This window comes from Oncorhynchus mykiss, chromosome 22 (genome assembly GCF_013265735.2).
Source record: "Oncorhynchus mykiss isolate Arlee chromosome 22, USDA_OmykA_1.1, whole genome shotgun sequence".
NCBI lineage: Eukaryota > Metazoa > Chordata > Actinopteri > Salmoniformes > Salmonidae > Oncorhynchus > Oncorhynchus mykiss.
Window position 1 is genome coordinate 43,975,550 of NC_048586.1, and position 20,405 is coordinate 43,995,954.

General features: G+C 38.0%; 2 protein-coding genes across 2 annotated transcripts; both read left to right on the forward strand.

Moving 5' to 3' along the window:
• Positions 1-465: 465 nt before the first annotated feature.
• LOC118943610 (trace amine-associated receptor 13c-like) lies at positions 466-3,678 on the forward strand. The gene has a single exon (XM_036959365.1). The coding sequence runs from the start codon at positions 2,003-2,005 to the stop codon at positions 2,960-2,962; it is 960 nt and encodes a 319-aa protein (XP_036815260.1). The 5' UTR covers positions 466-2,002; the 3' UTR covers positions 2,963-3,678.
• A 13,010-nt stretch (positions 3,679-16,688) lies between these two features.
• On the forward strand, positions 16,689-19,826 carry LOC110502167 (trace amine-associated receptor 13c). The gene has a single exon (XM_036959366.1). It carries the CDS (start codon positions 18,474-18,476, stop codon positions 19,425-19,427), a length of 954 nt encoding a protein of 317 aa, XP_036815261.1. The 5' UTR covers positions 16,689-18,473; the 3' UTR covers positions 19,428-19,826.
• Positions 19,827-20,405: the final 579 nt, after the last annotated feature.

The window sequence follows — 20,405 nt, forward strand, 5'->3', positions numbered from 1 at the left end:
TTCTGGAGAGAGTTTGCTGCACTGAAAGTAAAGGGGCTGAATAATTTTGCACGCCCAATTTTTCAGTTTTTGATTTGTTAAAAAAGTTTGAAATATCCAATAAATGTCGTTCCACTTCATGATTGTGTCCCACTTGTTGTTGATTCTTCACAAAAAAATACAGTTTTATATCTTTATGTTTGAAGCCTGAAATGTGGCAAAAGGTCGCAAAGTTCAAGGGGGCCGAATACTTTCGCAAGGCACTATATATATATATATATATATATATATATATATATATATTTATTTTTGTAATAATGACAATTACAACAATACTGAATGAACAATGAACACTTTTTTAAAAACTTAATATAATACATCAATAAAATCAATTTAGTCTCAAATAAATAATGAAACATGTTCAATTTGGTTTAAATAATGCAAAAACAAAGTGTTGGAGAAGAAAGTAAGAAAGCTAATGTTTAAGTTCCTTGCTCAGAACATGAGAACATATGAAAGCTGGTGGTTCCTTTTAACATGAGTCTTCAATATTCCCAGGTAAGACATTTTAGGTTGTAGTTATTAAAGGACTATTTCTCTCTATAACATTTGTATTTGTGAGAATACCTAGTTTACTGACATTTAACAAATGTGGGAGTAATGATTAATAAATGGTGATAAAACTATAAATGCCTTACAAATGCTTTATTCCTGAATGTTATTATAAAGTATTACTGAATTAGGTCATAAATATTAATGCCCCAAAAGTGTGATTCACACAATCACACTGTTTACTGTTACAGTTCAGTAGTTAGACTTGCATTATAGATGGTCCTTGTGCCCAGGGTCTGGGGGCTACCGCTGAAGCTGTTGAGGAGTGCTAACTTGACTAAATGGCTAATCATGATTTATTCCAATTGAGTTGTCATTTTTTTGTGAAAGGTTATTTTATAAGTGCTTTTGAGATGATTGATTCAACTAAATGAAATGGAAATTAAATTTATTATTTTGTTTAAATCAGAGAAAACAACACACCAGAAAAGGAAAACAACATCAAGGGGTGATTGGGTCAGAATACAGTGTTGTTGTTCTGATGTCTGACAAATAGTATTTGTCCCCATGATGTAACTGAGACAAAGCCTACCTCAACTTGAAGAAGTACTATTCATAATTCAGTTCATAATGGACATTTCTAAACGTCTATGGAATGTTCATATGTAATGCCACTATTCATTTTGACTGCATGTGCTCTAGTGCATACCCCATTAGGCCCTACAAAGGCAAAACACAGTAACAATGTAATTTTTTTTCATGCAAAATCTGACTGTCTAGACAGACACCAATTGCTGATACTCTCCGTGATATATTCTGATCAACTGGCTTGTTCCTGTGTCAGGAAACTAAATACCACATTAATCAGATAATATAACTGGCCAATACAACAGATTCAATTCGTAGGGCTGCATACATTTATGCCATTTCATCAACTTCCCTACTGTCAACTTTCCTACACACTGGCCAGCTGACATGTGGTGTGCCGTCATGTCTCCTGAGGTTGTGGATTATGTTCCAAACTAAGCACTGACATCCCCCAAACCAGTTAGTCTGTACAGTTATCCTACTTCCCATGTGAAATAGCCTTTGAGTGACCAAAACATCACCCATACTATATTTTCCCCATTAAAATGCTCAGTTGAGAAAATGTACAATTTCTCTCATCAGTAAAGTTGAAGGACATGCTAGGTGGGCACAGAAACATCCAATCCTGTCATACATTACATCATAAATTATTTTTTTATCTAACCCGTTTGTTCATTTTTGTGTGTGTGTGTGTGTGTGTGTGTGTGTGTGTGTGTGTGCGTGTGTGTGTGTGTGCAGAGAGACTCCGGGGAGGGGAGTTTCTGTCAGTAACTCAGGGATAAATAGAGAGGCAGAGCTCAGAGTTTGTCAGAAGGCTGAACTGACAGGGTAACACACAGGACCAAGCAGGAGCAGGACCACAGCATTTGACCCTTTATTACAAATGGAGGAACACAAAGATGATCAATATTGTTTTCAAGACAGAAACTCTTCTTGCAGAAAGGCTTTGCTCTCAACATCTATCTACATAACACTGTACATCTTCTTCTCATTGATTTCAGCAGTTACAGTATTTTTGAACCTACTGGTGATCATCTCCATCTCTCACTTCAAGCAGCTCCACACTACAACCAACCTGCTCCTCCTCTCTCTGGCTGTAGCAGATCTCCTGGTGGGACTGATTGTGATACCAGTAACGACTGTAGCAATAATGGAATCATGCTGGGGTTTTGGGCAATATTTCTGTGTGTTTCATATATATATGGCTTGTTTATGTACCTCTTTATCTCTGGGCAGTTTGGTCTTGATATCTATTGACCGCTATGTTGCTGTGTGTGATCCCTTATTGTACCACTCTAAAATAACAATAACAAGAATGATATGTTGTATATCCATTAGCTGGTGGTGTTGTACCATATACAATGCTGTTATTATAACAGACATTGTAAATGTGCAGGTACCCAGTAGGTGTTTGAAAGAATGTTTTATTGTTGAAGGGTATATGTGGGGTAAAATAATGGACATTGTAATTACAATGGTTGTCCCGTGCTCTATTATTATAACACTTTATATGAAAATCTTTGTGGTGGCCAGATCACAGGCCAGAAAGGTATTTTCAAAAGAGGCTGCCAGAGTGTCTGGTGTTAAAACTGTACAAGCAAATAAGTCTGAGAGAAAAGCAGCAAAGACTCTGTCTATTGTTGTTTTCAACTATTTAATTTGTTGGATTCCATCTCTATTCGGTTTCTTTTTTTTGTCTTTTTTAAGTGACAATTTATCACTTTTCATCCGTTTTCTGCCACTTGTTAATTCCTTAATAAATCCAATAATTTATGCTTTATTTTATCCATGGTTCAAAGTGACAGCTAAACATATTTTATCTCTGAAGGTATGGCATTCATAGTACTATGTTTTTATTCCTAAATTTGACAAACGTAGGTTTGATATCATTACGTTATACAATTGTTATAATTGCTTCTTTCTTGTAACAATACTGACATTACTTATCTCAGTGTTGTCATCATAAATACATGTGGTGTTGATACAGAATGATTTGTCTGGATTGGATTGGAATGACTTGGAGAAGGCATAAGAAGGAATAAGCTTGTTTTATAAAAGACATTGTAGTCATTGTGGATTGTGTACTCCAAATACCTAAGTCTGTGGTTGTTCCATGTTACTTAATGATAAATAGTAAATATTCTAAAACTACATTCTGAGGACGTCATGAGTCATTATGTTTAACATCACCCTCTAGTGGCCCAATTGTGACACAATGCCTTCATCAAGTGTAGTGAAGTTGAAATGAAAGACACTGCATGATATCAGATAACTTCCAGGTCTATCTCAATGGTGTATTGTGTAAGTAGTTTAGGGTCAAATGCAAGAATATGCAATTATGTGTAACACTTTATAATTTTCAGTAATAACAAATGTGTAAATAAACCATTTATTTGTAAGGCATTTACAGTTTGGTCACCAATTGTTAAATGTTAATCAGCTTTGTATTCTCACATTTATAAATAACTACAATATGCAGTAATGATTAAACAACAGTGCAGGAGACCACAGTAGACACTTCAACCTCAACATACTGGGTATAAACACTACCACTACTCTCACTACATCCCTGCTGCCAGGTCAAGGGTCACGCCAGAACAGCTCTCTCAGAAGCTGTTTAGTGTGAATGAATATAGTGATTGGGTAACACACTAAATAATTAATAATGGATTAATAAATACTTTACTCATAATTTATTTATCATTACTCCCACTTTTTTTTTTAGCAAGCTAGTTATTCACATTTATTTAACCTTTTATAGTCTAATTATTTAAAATAATTCATAAGTTGTGTAGTATATGTCCTTATAAACCATTAACTGATCATTAGTAAAGTCATGTTGCAGTCTCTAATCTAAAGGGAGGACTATTCAGACTTTCTTAATACTTTATAAATGTTTGAACAGTGACCAGTTTAATTTATCACAATAAGATGGATATGCCATTGGTAGACATCCCAGCAGGACATGATGCTCCTTAAGGTCTCAAAATGACCAAGAACATATCAATGGTTAAACAATAAGCACACAACACAGAGGATGTTAAAGGAAATATATAGATTTTTTAAATTCAAAAACAGTCCCATTGTTGTGGTAGTGTGCCGATGTAGTAAAGTGTTTTGTCTGAAAATAATAACATTCGTGTTTGTTGGAAGTGACTTTCAAAACCAAAGTGTGGATTACAGTCACTCATTAGAGCAGTTCATAGACTGTTTACAGGGTAAGGGAACCAATATCTAAATACATCATTTAACTGAACACTACATTTAAAGGGTTACGACCTTTAATACAAAATAAGTGAAGTTGTCCAAATACTTATGACTTCTTCGAATGGGGGGAATAGATACAGAAGGTGTTTTCATTTCTAAACGGTAAAACAGATATGTAGGAAAATACCCTCAAATAAAAGGTGACGTTCTATAATGTCACCTCATATGCAACAATTGATCTCATCCGAAATGCTGGAGGAAAGAGCCAAGTTTAAAAACAGTTTTACTGCAGAGTGTTACACCCATTGGACACACACTGGTTGAATCAACGTAGTTTATTTTTTAACCAACATGGAGTAGACATTGAATTGATATCTGTGCCCAGTGGGCAGAGATTGTTTTCAGTATGTGAAGTGGCCATAGGATGGCAGTGTAACTCACCATTTGTGACTGAGAGGGATAACTAGACTCATTCTATATGAAAAATAAGTATGTCTGCTCTATAAAGTCAATTTCTATCTGAACTTGTTAGCAGAAACGTGTGTCTGATGGCGTGGTTGGTGCCGTTCAGTTTCTCGCTCAGCGGCAATGGGCACTCTCCCCGTGGTGGAAGTAGGCCAGGTTGCCTTGCGGAGGTAATATTCAAATGAGTCTAATTTTCAGCTCTATGTATAACCCACCTCCCGATTGATTGTGCCGTGGTTGCTGCTTCAAGTTTCAGCAACACAAAGCTGTCATGGATGTTTGATGAGCACTGTGCAAGAGATAATATTGAAATGGAAATCAGAAAATTTGGAAAATGAAATCAGACCACTGCAAATCTACCAAGACCTGGCCGTCCCTCTAAACTTTCAGCTCATACAAGGAGAAGACTGATCAGAGATGCAGCCAAGAGGCCCATGATCACTCTGGATGAACTGCAGAGATCTACAGCTGAGGTGGGAGACTCTGTCCATAGGACAACAATCAGTCGTATATTGCACAAATCTGGCCTTTATGGAAGAGTGGCAAGAAGAAAGCCATTTCTTAAAGATATCCATAAAAAGTGTCGTTTAAAGTTTGCCACAAGCCACCTGGGAGACACACCAAACATGTGGAAGGTTCTCTGGTCAGATGAAACCAAAATTGAACTTTTTGGCAACAATGCAAAACGTTATGTTTGGCGTAAAAGCAACACAGCTGAACACACCATCCCCACTGTCAAACATGGTGGTGGCAGCATCATGGTTTGGGCCTGCTTTTCTTCAGCAGGGACAGGGAAGATGGTTAAAATTGATGGGAAGATGGATGGAGCCAAATACAGGACCATTCTGGAAGAAAACCTGATGGTCTGCAAAAGACCTGAGACTGGGATGGAGATGTGTCTTCCAACAAGACAATGATCCAAAACATAAAGCAAAATCTACAATGGAATGGTTCAAAAATAAACATATCCAGGTATTAGAATGGCCAAGTCAAAGTCCAGACCTGAATCCAATCGAGAATGGGAAAGAACTGAAAACTGCTGTTCACAAATGCTCTCCATCCAACCTCACTGAGCTCGAGCTGTTTTGCAAGGAGGAATGGGAAAACATTTCAGTCTCTCGATGTGCAAAACTGATAGAGACATACCCCAAGGGACTTACAGCTGTAATCGCAGCAAAAGGTGGCGCTACAAAGTATTAACTTAAGGGGGCTGAATAATTTTGCACGCCCAATTTTTCAGTTTTTGATTTGTTAAAAAAGTTTGAAATATCCAATAAATGTCGTTCCACTTCATGATTGTGTCCCACTTGTTGTTGATTCTTCACAAAAAAATACAGTTTTATATCTTTATGTTTGAAGCCTGAAATGTGGCAAAAGGTCGCAAAGTTCAAGGGGGCCGAATACTTTCGCAAGGCACTGTATATATATATATATAATAATCGGCCAATTTAATCGGTATCTGCTTTTTTTTTTTTTTTCTGGGTCAAGGTTTGGCTTTTTTTTTTTTTCAAGAGTCTTTATTACTGCCACTTTTAGTGAGTTTGGTACACATCCGGTGGATAGGGAGCCGTATATTATGTTCAACATAGGAGGTTCAAGCACAGGAAGCAGCTCTTTCAGTAGTTTAGTTGGAATAGAGTCCAGTATGCAGCTTGAAGAGGCCTTGACAATTTTCATCAATGTGTCAAGGGATATAGTATTAAAAACTTGAGTGTCTCCCTTGATTCTAGATCCTGGCAGTGTTGTGCAGATTCATGACAACTGAGCTTTGGAGGAATACGCAGATTTAAAGAGGAGTCCGTAATTTGCTTTCTAATGATCATGATCTTTTCGAAGAAGAAGAAGTTCATGAATTTATCACTGCTGAAGTGAAAGCCATCATCTCTTGGGAAATGCTTATTTACATATTTTAAAGTCACAAACCACGTAAAACGTCTGCAATCTTCTCCGGCGCCCTCTACTGGGTCTGAAACTATGAATTCAGACATAAAGGTTCGGACAACTCTAGCTGAGGTTAACAAGGTAGTAGGTTTAGTGGAGGATCTAAATGTGGGTCTAACCAACAGTTAAAGTCACCACCTAAGATCAACATATGGGAGGACATATCGGGGAGTGTAGAGAAAACCGATTTGAAAAAAAATCCCCATTGTCCCAATTAGGAGCATAAGTATGAACAAGAAGTTTATTCGTATTGAGCAGCCTACCACTGACAATTATGTATCTACCACGGGGATCTTCGCTCACATTAGAACATGTAAAAGGTACCAATCTGTGAAGTAAAATAGCCACCCCTCTTGCCTTACTCTGAAATGAGGAATGGAATACCTGACCCACCCATCTGCACCTAAGACTTGAGTGTTATGTTACCATCAGATGAGTTTCTTGGAGAAAGATGATGTGAGCCTTCAATTGATGAAGGTGGACTAGCACCTGACTATGTTTAACTGGGTAATTGATGCCCTTGCAGTTCCAAGTAAGAACATTAGAATCATTCCATCCAGTTGGATGGGCTACACTAGGCTGAGTCATGTCTTATGAGAGAGAGAACATGTAAAGGACAAGGTACAATGTAAACTAAACATCTTAGTTGACCCTAATAGCACAAATGTAAAAAACAAAGATAAGCGACAAAGTGCCAAAAAAACATATCGAAACTATAATTTAAATAAAGAGGGAAAAACCTCTTCCCTCACAACCTCCCTTACCAAAGCATCTCCCCAACTGAGATGCAAGCAAAATCCTAAATACAAAAAAAAAGTTAGAACAAAGCATGATAACTCTTACTTGGTGCTTGCTACCTGAGATTTGTGACCATTTAACCAGAGTAAACCATACATGCATAGATTGGTCCCCAGTAGAGTCTAAGGAAAACTAACCTCGGTTAAGAGAGGTTTAAGAGCAGTAAAAGTGGTAAAACTGCAACTGAACCATGAAAACAGACAGATATTGGCATTAGAGAAGCCTTAGATCAAAATAAAATAGTAATGATACAAATAAAAAGCAACAATGTGAGTGGAATAAAGAATATATTTATGCATATCTGCATTGTATCACATTATAGTGGGGAGTCAACTGTATATTCACCAACATGGGTTGGAAATAAAAATTTCAAAAAGAACGACATTCAAGTTTCAATGAACCCAGCAAATTTGGCTTACTAAGCTTGAGACCCTGGGTCTCGACCCCGCCCTGTGCAACTGGGTACTGGACTTCATGACGGGCCGCCCCCAGGTGGTGAGGGTAGGTAACAACATCTCCACCCCGCTAAATCCTCAACACTGGGGCCCCACAAGGGTGCGTTCTGAGCCCTCTCCTGTACTCCCTGTTCACCCACGACTGCGTGGCCATGCACGTCTCCAACTCAATCATCATGTTCGCGGACGACACGACGATGGTAGGCTTGATTACCAACAATGACGAGACGGCCTACAGGGAGGAGGTGAGGGCCCTCGGAGTGTGGTGTCAGGAAAGTAATTTCACACTCAACGTCAAAAACAAAGGAGATGATTGTGGACTTCAGGAAACAGCAGAGGGAGCTTTCCCCTATCCACATCGATGGGACAGTAGTGGAGAGGGGAAAGTTCCTCGGCGTACACTTCACGGACAAACTGAATTGGTCCACCCACACAGACAGCGTCGTGAAGAAGTCGCAGCAGCGCCTCTTCAACCTCAGGAGGCTAAAGAAATTCGGCTTGTCACAGTATATACACGATATATATATATCGAGAGCATCCTGTCGGGCTGTATCACCGCCTGGTACGGCAACTGCTCCGCCCACAACCGTAAGGCTCTCCAGAGGGTAGTGAGGTCTGCACAACGCATCACCGGGGGCAAACTACCTGCCCTCCAGGACACCTACACCACCCGATGTCACAGGAAGGCCATAAAGATCATCAAGGACAACAACCACCCTAGCCACTGCCTGTTCACCCCGCTATCATCCAGAAGGCGAGGTCAGTACAGGTTCATCAAAGCAGGGACCAAGAGACTGAAAAACAGCTTATATCTCAAGGCCATCAGACTGTTAAACAGCCACCACTAACATTGAGTGGCTGCTGCCAACACTGACTCAACTCCAGCCACTTTAATAATGGGAATTGATGTAAAATATATCACTAGCCACTTTAAACAATGCTACTTAATGTTTACATACCCTACATTATTCATCTCATGTATATACTGTACTTTGTCATCTACTGCATCTTTATGTAATACATGTATCACTAGCCACTTTAAACTATGCCACTTTGTTTACATACCCTACATTACTCATCTCATATGTATTTATGTGTGTTAGGTTAGATTACTTGTTGGTTATTGCATTGTCGGAACTAGAAGCACAAGCATTTCGCTACACTCGCATTAACATCTGCTAACCATGTGTGTGACAAATAAATTTGATTAGATTTTTTTGAGTTGCGCACCGGTCTAAAGCATCACTACAGACCCGTGTTTGATCCGGAGGCTGTAATAAGAAGACCCATAGGACGACGCACAATTGGCCCAGTGTTGTCTGGGCTAACTAACTTTCCTAGCTAAATTGAAGGTAAACTTAAAAAATTAAAAAAAATAATGCAAAAAATACGTTGGGACACCCTCAGTTCAACCTTCCCCTGAACAAGTCCACCTTGCACTGGTCAAGAATCCTGCATAAAAAGATTTTGTCTAGCCTATTATTAAACAAATTCTACTAATCACCTTTTGAGTAGTTCGACACATACAACGACACAGAGTTACACATGGAGTAAAACAAACAGTCAATAATACAGTATAAACAAGTCTATAGACGATGTGAGCAAATGAGGTGAGATAAGAGAGGTAAAGGCAAAACAAGGCCATGGTGGCAAAGTAAATACAATATAGCAAGTAAAACACTGGAATGGTAGTTTTGCAGTGGAAGAATGTGTAAAGTAGAAATAAAAAATAATGGTGTGCAAAGGAGCTAAATAAATAAATAAAATACAGTTGGGAAAGAGGTAGTTGTTTGGGCTAAATTATAGATGGGCTATGTACAGGTGCAGTTATCTGTGAGCTGCTCTGACAGCTGGTGCTTAAAGCTAGTGAGGGAGATAAGTGTTTCCAGTTTCAGAGATTTTTGTAGTTCGTTCCAGTCATTGGCAGCAGAGAACTTTTAAGGAGAGGCAGCCAAAGAAAGAATTGGTTTTGGGGGTGACCAATGAGATATACCTGCTGGAGCGCGTGCTACAGGTGGGTGATACTATGGTGACCAGCGAGCTGAGATAAGGGGGGACTTTACCTAGCAGGGTCTTGTAGATGACAAGGAGCCAGTGGGTTTGGCGACGAGTATGAAGCGAGGGCCAGCCAACGAGAGCGTACAGGTCTTCACCTAAAGTGAAGACTGGGTGTCAGTCTGATGAACCAAGCTACCCAATAATCCCCTCCATGTAGTCTAATTCTCCACACACACACACACACACACACACATAATCAATACGATATCTATTGTATACTGAGTATATCATGTACAATTAAGTAATATGCGTTAACTGATTGAACAGATATTTTTGTTGTACTCACATATGCCCCTTTTGGCTTCGAACCTCACCTGCTGTCACGTATAGGCAGGGAGCAGGTGCGGAAGGAGAGTTTTTAATAACAACGATGAACGGCAACAACAGGAGAAGCGTACTGAACATGAAAACAAACCAAAAGTGCCTGGCGACTGCGGGCTAAATAGAGGAAAGCTAATCAAGGTGATGAAGTTCAGGTGTGCGTAATGATGGTTGCCAGGACCGGTGGTTAGTAGCCCCAGCAATGTTGAAGGCTGGAGCGGGAGTAGGTGATACCTGCACACTGTTTTAATTTTTTATTTTATATGTACTGTTTTGTCTTTCACTGCATGCTCCTCAAATAGTGGCCTCCTTTCACTATTCAAGTGCATGTGGATGAGATGTCTTTATTCCCCTGCCCCTGTTCCTGACCGATGGGTCATTCTAAATCTAAACTAATTTGACGTATTAGACTGTGGCAAGCAACACAGCACTAGCTTTTTATTTTTTATAAAAACATTTTTTTAACGTTCTCAAATCCTCAATAACCTATAGTTGCATCATGCAGCCCTGATATGTTTTGATTTCTAAGACATTCTAACTAAAGGTGCCAAATAACTCTTAAGTCTAGCGTATAGGACCTGTTTCAAAGTATCCCTTTTACGCTCAACATAGCCAATTGCTCCGGAATGGGAAAAATATCCTTTCTATTATATTCAGCTAAGTTCAATTACACTCTTCTTACTATAAAATAATACCACTGGACTTATAAGCATATCTTGTCTGCTAAATGAACAAGCCTAGAGCCTGTGGCATGGTGCACAGACAGATAACATACAGTAGGACAACTCCTATTCGGTTCTTTCTTTATTGTGATGGTGTATATTAAATTGATTTATTCAACTTTTTTAAGTAGATGTTCCAGCAGTTTGTATGGGTTTGTTTGTCATTGTAAATAAGTGTCATTTTTTTTTTAACTAGGCAAGTCAGTTAAGAACAAATTATTATTTTCAATGACTGCCTGTGGGTTAACTGCCTGTTCAGGGGCAGAACGACAGATTTGTACCTTGTCAGCACGGGGATAATCCAACACTCTAACCACTAGGCTACCCTTAACTGACTTGCCTAGTTAAATAAAATGCATTGAGGCCTAGAGATGCTAAACGTGTTGATATTAATTAACGGTCAATTACTGTGAGACCAGCAGTCTTTGGCATGACAATAACCGGCTGACAAAATGTCATGACAGCCACAGCCCTAACTCAGGTTCACTTTGAATGTTTATGCTGTACTGGGGCCTTAATAGGTCCCTGGAGGAAAGCATTTGTGTGTCTCCAACACCTCTAATTGGTATAATTCCTTAGAGTTTTGGACCTCAATTGTTCCAGAGCCTTGCATACAGGTAATAACAGGACCCTCTGGTGTCAAACTTAACCAAGTCAAAACTAACGTCATTAAAGAGTTGTCCACTTACCCAGTAGAGACAATATAGTCCCAGTGACATCAGTCACAGAGAACAGATAGAGTTTTGCTGATGTAAGATGCTCTTTAGGAATCATGTAGACTAAAGTCTATATATTTGATATATTTTTTGGGGTCATTTAGCAAATTCTCTTACCCAGAGTGACTTACAGAAGCAATTAGGGTTGAGTGCCTTGCTCAAGAGAACATTTTTCACCTAGGCTCAGGGATTTGAACCAGTGACCTTTATCTTACTGGCCCAACATTTTAACTACTAGAATATCTGCCGCCCGTGTTTTAGTGTTTTGTTTTTATTCATCTTATACGTATATTATTTATTGTATGTTCATGTTCATAGGGCTCCCCTGCAAATGAGATCCTGGTCTCAATGGTGACTCACGCTGTTTGTGTTTGACACCTTTTCATTGGTAGAGTGATATGTGTCATTGTGACAGAGCCCTGCATGTTTTGAATATGTAAATGTGTGACTTGTGTACTAACGTTACAGTTTTCCGTACGTCATGTAATATTATTGTGTTGTGTATTTGTATGCCGACGTCTCTAAATTAATTTCCATGTAAATGGACAATGCAGTATGTAGTAGTGTTGTACTATCAAAACCCTTTGGAATCTGATAGAACAACAAACTATTTTAAATAAAAAAAATCTACGTATATTGGTCACGTACACAGATCTGCAGGTTGTATGGCAGGTGCAGCAAAATGCTTGTTACATTCTACTGCACCATTGGAGCTGGTATCGGACATACAATACAACAACACAATTAATCAAACAAGAAATCAATAAACAACCAAGTAGATATATTAGCGTGGTTTATTTATTTTACCTTTATTTAACTAGGCAAGTCAGTTAAGAACAAATTCTTATTTTCAATGACGGCCTAGGAACAGTGGGGCAGAACAACAGATTTGTACCTTGTCAGCTCGGGGGTTTGAACTTGCAACCTTCCGGTTACTAGTCGAATGCTCTAATCACTAGGCTACCCTGCCGCCCCGGACATACAATACAACAACACAATTAATCAATCAATCAAGAAATCAATAAATAACCATGTAGATACAGTGGGGCAAAAAAGTATTTAGTCAGCCACTTCAACTATGACAGACAAAATTAGAAAAAAAAATCCAGAAAATCACATTGTAGGATTTTTCATTTATTTATTTGCAAATTATGGTGGAAAATAAGTATTTGGTCAATAACAAAAGTTTGTGGACACATGTCTTTTATACTGATAACAAGTTCAAACAGGTGCCATTAATACAGGTAACGAGTGGAGGACAGAGGAGCCTCTTAAAGAAGAAGTTACAGTTCTGTGAGAGCCAGAAATCTTGCTTGTTTGTAGGTGACCAAATATTTATTTTCCACCATAATTTGCAAATAAATTCATTAAAAATCATACAATGTGATTTTCTGGATTTTTTTTTCTCATTTTGTCTGTCATAATTGTGATAAGTGATGAAGATTACAGGCCTCTCATCTTTTTAAGTCGGAGAACTTGCACAATTGGTGGCTGACTAAATACTTTTTTGCCCCACTGTATATTAGAGTGAGAATATCAATAGGTGGTGTGTGTATAGACAATGTATGTACAGTAGTAGGTACAGTGGGGTCCTAGATGATTGACAGCTTTGATAAAGATGAGAAATAATGAATGTATAAAATAAATAATTTGAATATTTGTGAAATATTATTTTATACTAATGCAAATTTCTCAAAGGTAACGGTAAAAATGATTGAGACTTTTTAAAGATTCTTACAATAAAGTAGTCAAAGGGTTAGTATTTAGTACAATATTGCTAGCACGCAATGACTAAATCAAGCTTGTGACTCTACAAACTTGTTGGATGCATTTGCAGTTTGTTTTGGTGGTAGTTCAGATTATTTGGTGCCCAATAGAAATTATGGTAAATAATGTATTGTTATTTTGGAGTGTCGCTTGTGATAAATAAGAATATAATATGTTTCTACATTTACTGTGGATTATAAACTGGATGTTTCGAGCCCTGAATGCTAATTAGCTGACAGCCGTGGTACAGTGCCTTGCAAAAGTATTCATCCCCCCCTTGGCGTTTTTCCTATTTTGTTGCATTACAGCCTGTAATTTAAATATATTTCATGTAATGGACACAAAATAGTCTAAATTGTTGAAGTGAATAAAAAAAAAATAAAAAAAAATTATAATAAAACAGAAAAGTGGTGAGTGTATATGTATTCACCCACTTTGCTATGAAGCTCCTAAACAAGATATGGTGCGATCAATTACCTTCAGAAGTCACACAATTAGTTAGATTGCACACAGGTGGACTTTATTGAAGTGTCACATGATCTCAGTATATTTTCACCTGTTCTGAAAGGCCCCAGAGTCTGCAACACCACTAAGGAAGGGTCACCACCAAGGAAGCGGCACCATGAAGATCAGGTCAGGGACGAAGTTGTGGAGAACAGATCAGGGTTGGGTTATAAAAAAAATATCAGAAACTTTGAACATCCCACGGAGCATCATTAAATCCATTATTAAAAAATTGAAAGAATATGGCACCACAACAAACCTGCCAAGAGAGGGCCGCCCACCAAAACTCACGGACCAGGCAAGGAGGGTATTCATCAGAGAGGCAACAATGAGACCAAAGATAACCCTGAAGGAGCTGCAAAGCGCCACAGCGGAGATTGGAGTATTTGTCCATGTATACCTCTATGGACGCGGCCTTACCTTTTTTTTTTGCCATTTATCTTTTCGAGTTAACGGTATGAGTAGCAGCTACGTTTGGCTACATACGGACCAGTAGTGGAATTCCCGCGAGAGAGTAACTGTTAATGTGATTGGATGTTAATTATTTGACATTGTGTTATTATTTCGCTGAACACTAGATGGTTTCATTTTATTTTTAAGGCATGGCGCGTAACCCAAGCAAGAGCATATCGATGGTAAAACAATAATTACACAACACGGGGGGATGTTAAAAGAAATGTATTTAATATTTTATTCCAAAAACAGCCACACTGTTGTAATAGTGTGATGTGTAACTTCAGACACACTCTATTCTGAGTAAATTACCGTTTTGCGTCTGAGAATGCTAACATTCACGTTTGCAGTGACAGGTCTATCAAAACCAAAGTGTGGATTGCAGTCACTCATTTGAGCAGTTCATGGACTGCTTACAGGGTAAGGAAACCAATATATAAATACATAACTTACTGAACATTACAGTTAAAGGATCAGTACCTTTTTAAAGGCCCAGTAAGAGTGCAGCCAAACAAAGCAAAGTTTGAAAATAGTCTGCGGTTAAAAGACTGTAGCACTGGAAATATTTAAAGGTTAGGATATACAGTGCCTTGCGAAAGTATTCGGCCCCCTTGAACTTTGCGACCTTTTGCCACATTTCAGGCTTCAAACATAAAGATATAAAACGGTATTTTTTTGTGAAGGATCAACAACAAGTGGGACACAATCATGAAGTGGAACGACATTTATTGGATATTTCAAACTTTTTTAACAAATCAAAAACTGAAAAATTGGGCGTGCAAAATTATTCAGCCCCTTTACTTTCAGTGCAGCAAACTCTCTCCAGAAGTTCAGTGAGGATCTCTGAATGATCCAATGTTGACCTAAATGACTAATGATGATAAATACAATCCACCTGTGTGTAATCAAGTCTCCGTATAAATGCACCTGCACTGTGATAGTCTCAGAGGTCCGTCAAAAGCGCAGAGAGCATCATGAAGAACAAGGAACACACATGGCAGGTCCGAGATACTGTTGTGAAGAAGTTTAAAGCCGGATTTGGATACAAAAAGATTTCCCAAGCTTTAAACATCCCAAGGAGCACTGTGCAAGCGATAATATTGAAATGGAAGGAGTATCAGACCACTGCAAATCTACCAAGACCTGGCCGTCCCTCTAAACTTTCAGCTCATACAAGGAGAAGACTGATCAGAGATGCGGCCAAGATGCCCATGATCACTCTGGATGAACTGCAGAGATCTACAGCTGAGGTGGGAGACTCTGTCCATAGGACAACAATCAGTCGTATATTGCACAAATCTGGCCTTTATGGAAGAGTGAAGAAGAAAGCCATTTCTTAAAGATATCCATAAAAAGTGTTGGTAAAAGTTTGCCACAAGCCACCTGGGAGACACACCAAACGTGGAAGAAGGTGCTCTGGTCAGATGAAACCAAAATTGAACTTTTTGGCAACAATGCAAAACGTTATGTTTGGCGTAAAAGCAACACACCATCCCCACTGTCAAACATGGTGGTGGCAGCATCATGGTTTGGGCCTGATTTTCTTCAGCAGGGACAGGGAAGATGGTTAAAATTGATGGGAAGATGGATGGAGCCAAATACAGGACCATTCTGGAAGAAAACCTGATGGAGTCTGCAAAAGACCTGAGACTGGGACGGAGATTTGTCTTCCAACAAGACAATGATCCAAAACATAAAGCATAATCTACAATGGAATGGTTCAAAAATAAACATATCCAGGTGTTAGAATGGCCAAGTCAAAGTCCAGACCTGAATCCAATCGAGAATCTGTGGAAAGAACTGAAAACTGCTGTTCACAAATGCTCTCCATCCAACCTCACAGAGCTCGAGTTGTTTTGCAAGGAGGAATGGGAAAAAATTTCAGTCTCTCGATGTGCAAAACTGATAGAGACATACCCCAAGCGACTTACAGCTGTAATCGCAGCAAAAGGTGGCGCTACAAAGTATTACCTTAAGGGGGCTGAATACTTTTGCACGCCCAATTTTTCAGTTTTTGATTTGTTAAAAAAGTTTGAAATATCCAATAAATGTCGTTCCACTTCATGATTGTGTCCCGCTTGTTGTTGATTCTTCACAAAAAAATACAGTTTTATATCTTTATGTTTGAAGCCTGAAATGTGGCAAAAGGTCGCAAAGTTCAAGGGGGCCGAATACTTTCGCAAGGCACTGTAGTTTGTGAGGTTGACAACTTTGGCTAAATATTTGCAATACAACACTTCCTCACATCTTTGCAATAGTTCTTAAACAACAGTATTTGTGAAATGAATGTTAGATATATTTCCTTAAACATCCTTTGTTGTGTGCTTATTCTTTAACCATTGATATGCTCCTGGTCATTTTGAAACCTTCATCGTCGACCAACGGCATGTCCAACTTATTGTGAGAAATTACCCTGGTCACTCAAAACATTTATTAATCATTTCAAAAGTATAAATAGCTCTCATTTTAGATCAGGGACTGCAAAAATATTTTATTAGTACTAATGATTAGTAAATGGTTTAAATATACAAAATCCAATGACTCATTAATACATAATTTAAAAGTTATTTATAAATGTGAGAATACTTAGCTTACTAACATTTAACAAATATGGGTGTAATGATTCATAAATGGTCACAAAACTGTAAAGGCCTGTAAATGCTTTATTACTGAATGTTATTATAAAGTGTTTGTCTGAAGTCTGATTCACACAATCACACTGTTTACTGTTACAGTACAGTATTTAGACTTGTATTATAGGTGGTCCTTGTGCCCAGAGTCTGGGGGCTACCGCTGAAGCTGTTGAAGGCTATCTTCATTAAATGGCTAATTGTGAATTATTCCAAAAGATGTCATTTTTTTCTGAAATGTTCTTTAATAAGTGCTTTTGAGATGATTGATTCAACTAAATTAAATGGAAATTACATTTAGTCTTTTAAATCAGAGAAAACAACACACCAGAAAAGGAAAACAACATTACGGGGTGATTGGGTCAGAATACAGTGTTGTTCTGATGTCTGACAAATAGTATTTGTTACCATGATGTAACTGAGACAAAGTCTACCTCAACTTGAAGAAGTACTATTCATAATTCAGTTCATAATGGACATTTCTAAACGTCTGGAATGTTCATATGTAATGCCACTATTCATTTTGACTGCATGTGCTCTAGTGCATACCCCATAAGGCCCTACAAAGGCAAAAAACAGTTACTACGTAATTTATTTTACTGCTAAATCTGACTTCAAAGTCTTTTTCTGTCTAGACAGACACCAATTGCTAAAACTCTATGATATATTCTGATCAACTGGCTTGTTCCTGTGTCAGGAAACTAAATACCACATTAATCAGATAATATAACTGGCCAGTACAACAGATTCAATTTGTAGGGCTGCATACATTTATGCCATTTCATCAACTTCCCTACTGTCAACTTTCCTACACACTGGCCAGCTGACATGTGGTCATGTCTCCTGAGGTTGTAGATTATGGTCCAAACTAGCACTAATCACTCAAAACTGTTATTCTGCACAATTATCCTATTTCCCATGTAAAATAGCCTTTGAGTGACCAGAACATCTCCCATACTATATATATTCTCATTTTTTTCCCCCATATATTTTCCCATTAAAATTCTCAGTTGAGAAAATGTACCTTTTGCTCTCATCTCTAACTACCAGTAAGACTGAAGGACAGGCTAGGTGGGCAGAGAAACCAATCCTGTTATACATTACATCATAAACAAATAATTTATCTAACCGTTCTAACCATTTGTGTGCTCAAGTGTGTGTTTGCATGCAGAGAGACTCCGGGGAGGGGAGTTTCTGCCATTAACTCGGGGATAAATAGAGAGGCAGAGCTCAGAGTTTGTCAGAAGGCTGACCTGACAGGGTCACACACAGGACCAAGCAGGAGCAGGACCTCAGCATTTCTACCCTTGATTACAGATGGAGAAACATGAAGATGTTCAATACTGTTTTCAGGACAGAAACTCTTCTTGTAGAAAGGCTTTGCTATCGACATCTATCTACATAACACTGTACATCTTCTTCTCATTGATTTCAGCAGTTACAGTATTTTTGAACCTACTGGTGATCATCTCCATCTCTCACTTCAAGCAGCTCCACACTACAACCAACCTGCTCATCCTCTCTCTGGCTGTGTCAGATCTCCTGGTGGGACTGATTGTGATACCAGTAACGACTGTAGCATTAATGGAATCATGCTGGGGTTTTGGGAAATATTTCTGTGTGTTTCAGATCTACATTACTTTCTTATGTAGTTCTTTATCTCTGGGCAATTTGGTCTTGATATCTATTGACCGCTATGTTGCTGTGTGTGATCCCTTATTGTACCACTCTAAAATAACAACAACAAGAATCATGTGTTGTATATCCATTACCTGGTGTTGTTGTATCATATACCGTGCTGCTATTGTAAAAAACTTTGTCAATGTACAGGTACCCAGTAGGTGTTTGAAAGAATGTTTTATTGTTGAAGGAATAACCTGGGGAAATATAATTGACCTTCTATTTACAATGGTTGTCCCGTGCTCTATTATTATAACACTTTATATGAAAATCTTTGTGGTGGCCAGATCACAGGCCAGAAAGGTATTTTCAAAAGAGGCTCCCAGTGTGTCTGGTGTTAAAACTGTACAGGCAAATAAGTCTGAGAGAAAAGCAGCAAAAACTCTGTCTATTGTTGTTTTCAACTATTTCATTTGTTGGATTCCATTTTTATTTTCTTTCTTTTTGTATTTTTTAATTGACAGTTTGTTTTCAGTTATGATCATCGGCTTTCTACCACTTTTTAACTCTTTTATCAATCCAATAATTTATGCTTTCTTTTATCCATGGTTCAAAGTGACAGCTAAACGTATTTTAACTCTGAAGTTTTAAATTGTATTATTTATTTATTTTATTATTTATTTCACTAGTCGGTTAAGAACAAGTTCTTATTTACAATGTCGGCCTAACTTAAGGCATAAATAGTTTGTATTCCTACGTTTGACAAACGTGTTTTGATATAGTTTTGTAATACAATTATTGTAATTGCTTCTTTCATGTAACAATACACTGACATTACTTATCTCAGTATTGTCATAAGGTAGATAGATGCGTGTGATACAGCATTATTTGTCTGGATTGGTTTGGAATGACTTGGAAAAAGTATAAGAAAGCATAAGCTTGTTTTATCAGATACATTGTAGTCATTTTGGGTTGTACATTCCAAATACCAAAGGCTGTGGTTGTTCCGTGTTATTTAATAATAAATAGTATGTAAGTATTCTAATAGTACATTCTGAGAACGAGTCATTATGTATATTGTTTAACATCTCCCTCTAGTGGCTCAATTGGAACACAACGCCTTCAAGTGCAGTAAAATGTAAATGTACAACACTGCATGATATCAGATAACGTACAAGTCTATGTAAGTAGTTGAGAGTAAAATGCAAGTATCTGAAAATATGTGTAACACTTTATAGTGTTCAGTAATAAGCCATGTGTAAGGCATTTACATTTTTGGTCACCATTTATGATTACACCCACATTTGTTAAATGTTACTCACCTAGGTATTCTGACATTTATAAATTACTACTATATACATTCATGATTAAACACAATAATGCAGGAGACCACAGCAGACACTTCAACCTCAACATACTGGTTATGAACACTACCACTACTCTCACTACATCCCTGCTGCCAGGTCAAGGGTCACGCCAGAACAGCTCTCTCAGAAGCTGTTTAGTGTGAATGAATATAGTGATTGGGTAACACACTAAATTATTCATAATGGATAAGTAAATAGTTTATAATTTATTTATCATTACTCCCACATTTGTTTTAGTAAGCTAGTTATTCACACATTTATT

Coding starts and splice junctions, on each gene's coding strand:
- LOC110502167 (XM_036959366.1), top strand. CDS start 18,474: ATGGAGAAACATGAAGATGTTCAATACTGTTTTCAGGACAGAAACTCT.
- LOC118943610 (XM_036959365.1), top strand. CDS start 2,003: ATGGAGGAACACAAAGATGATCAATATTGTTTTCAAGACAGAAACTCT.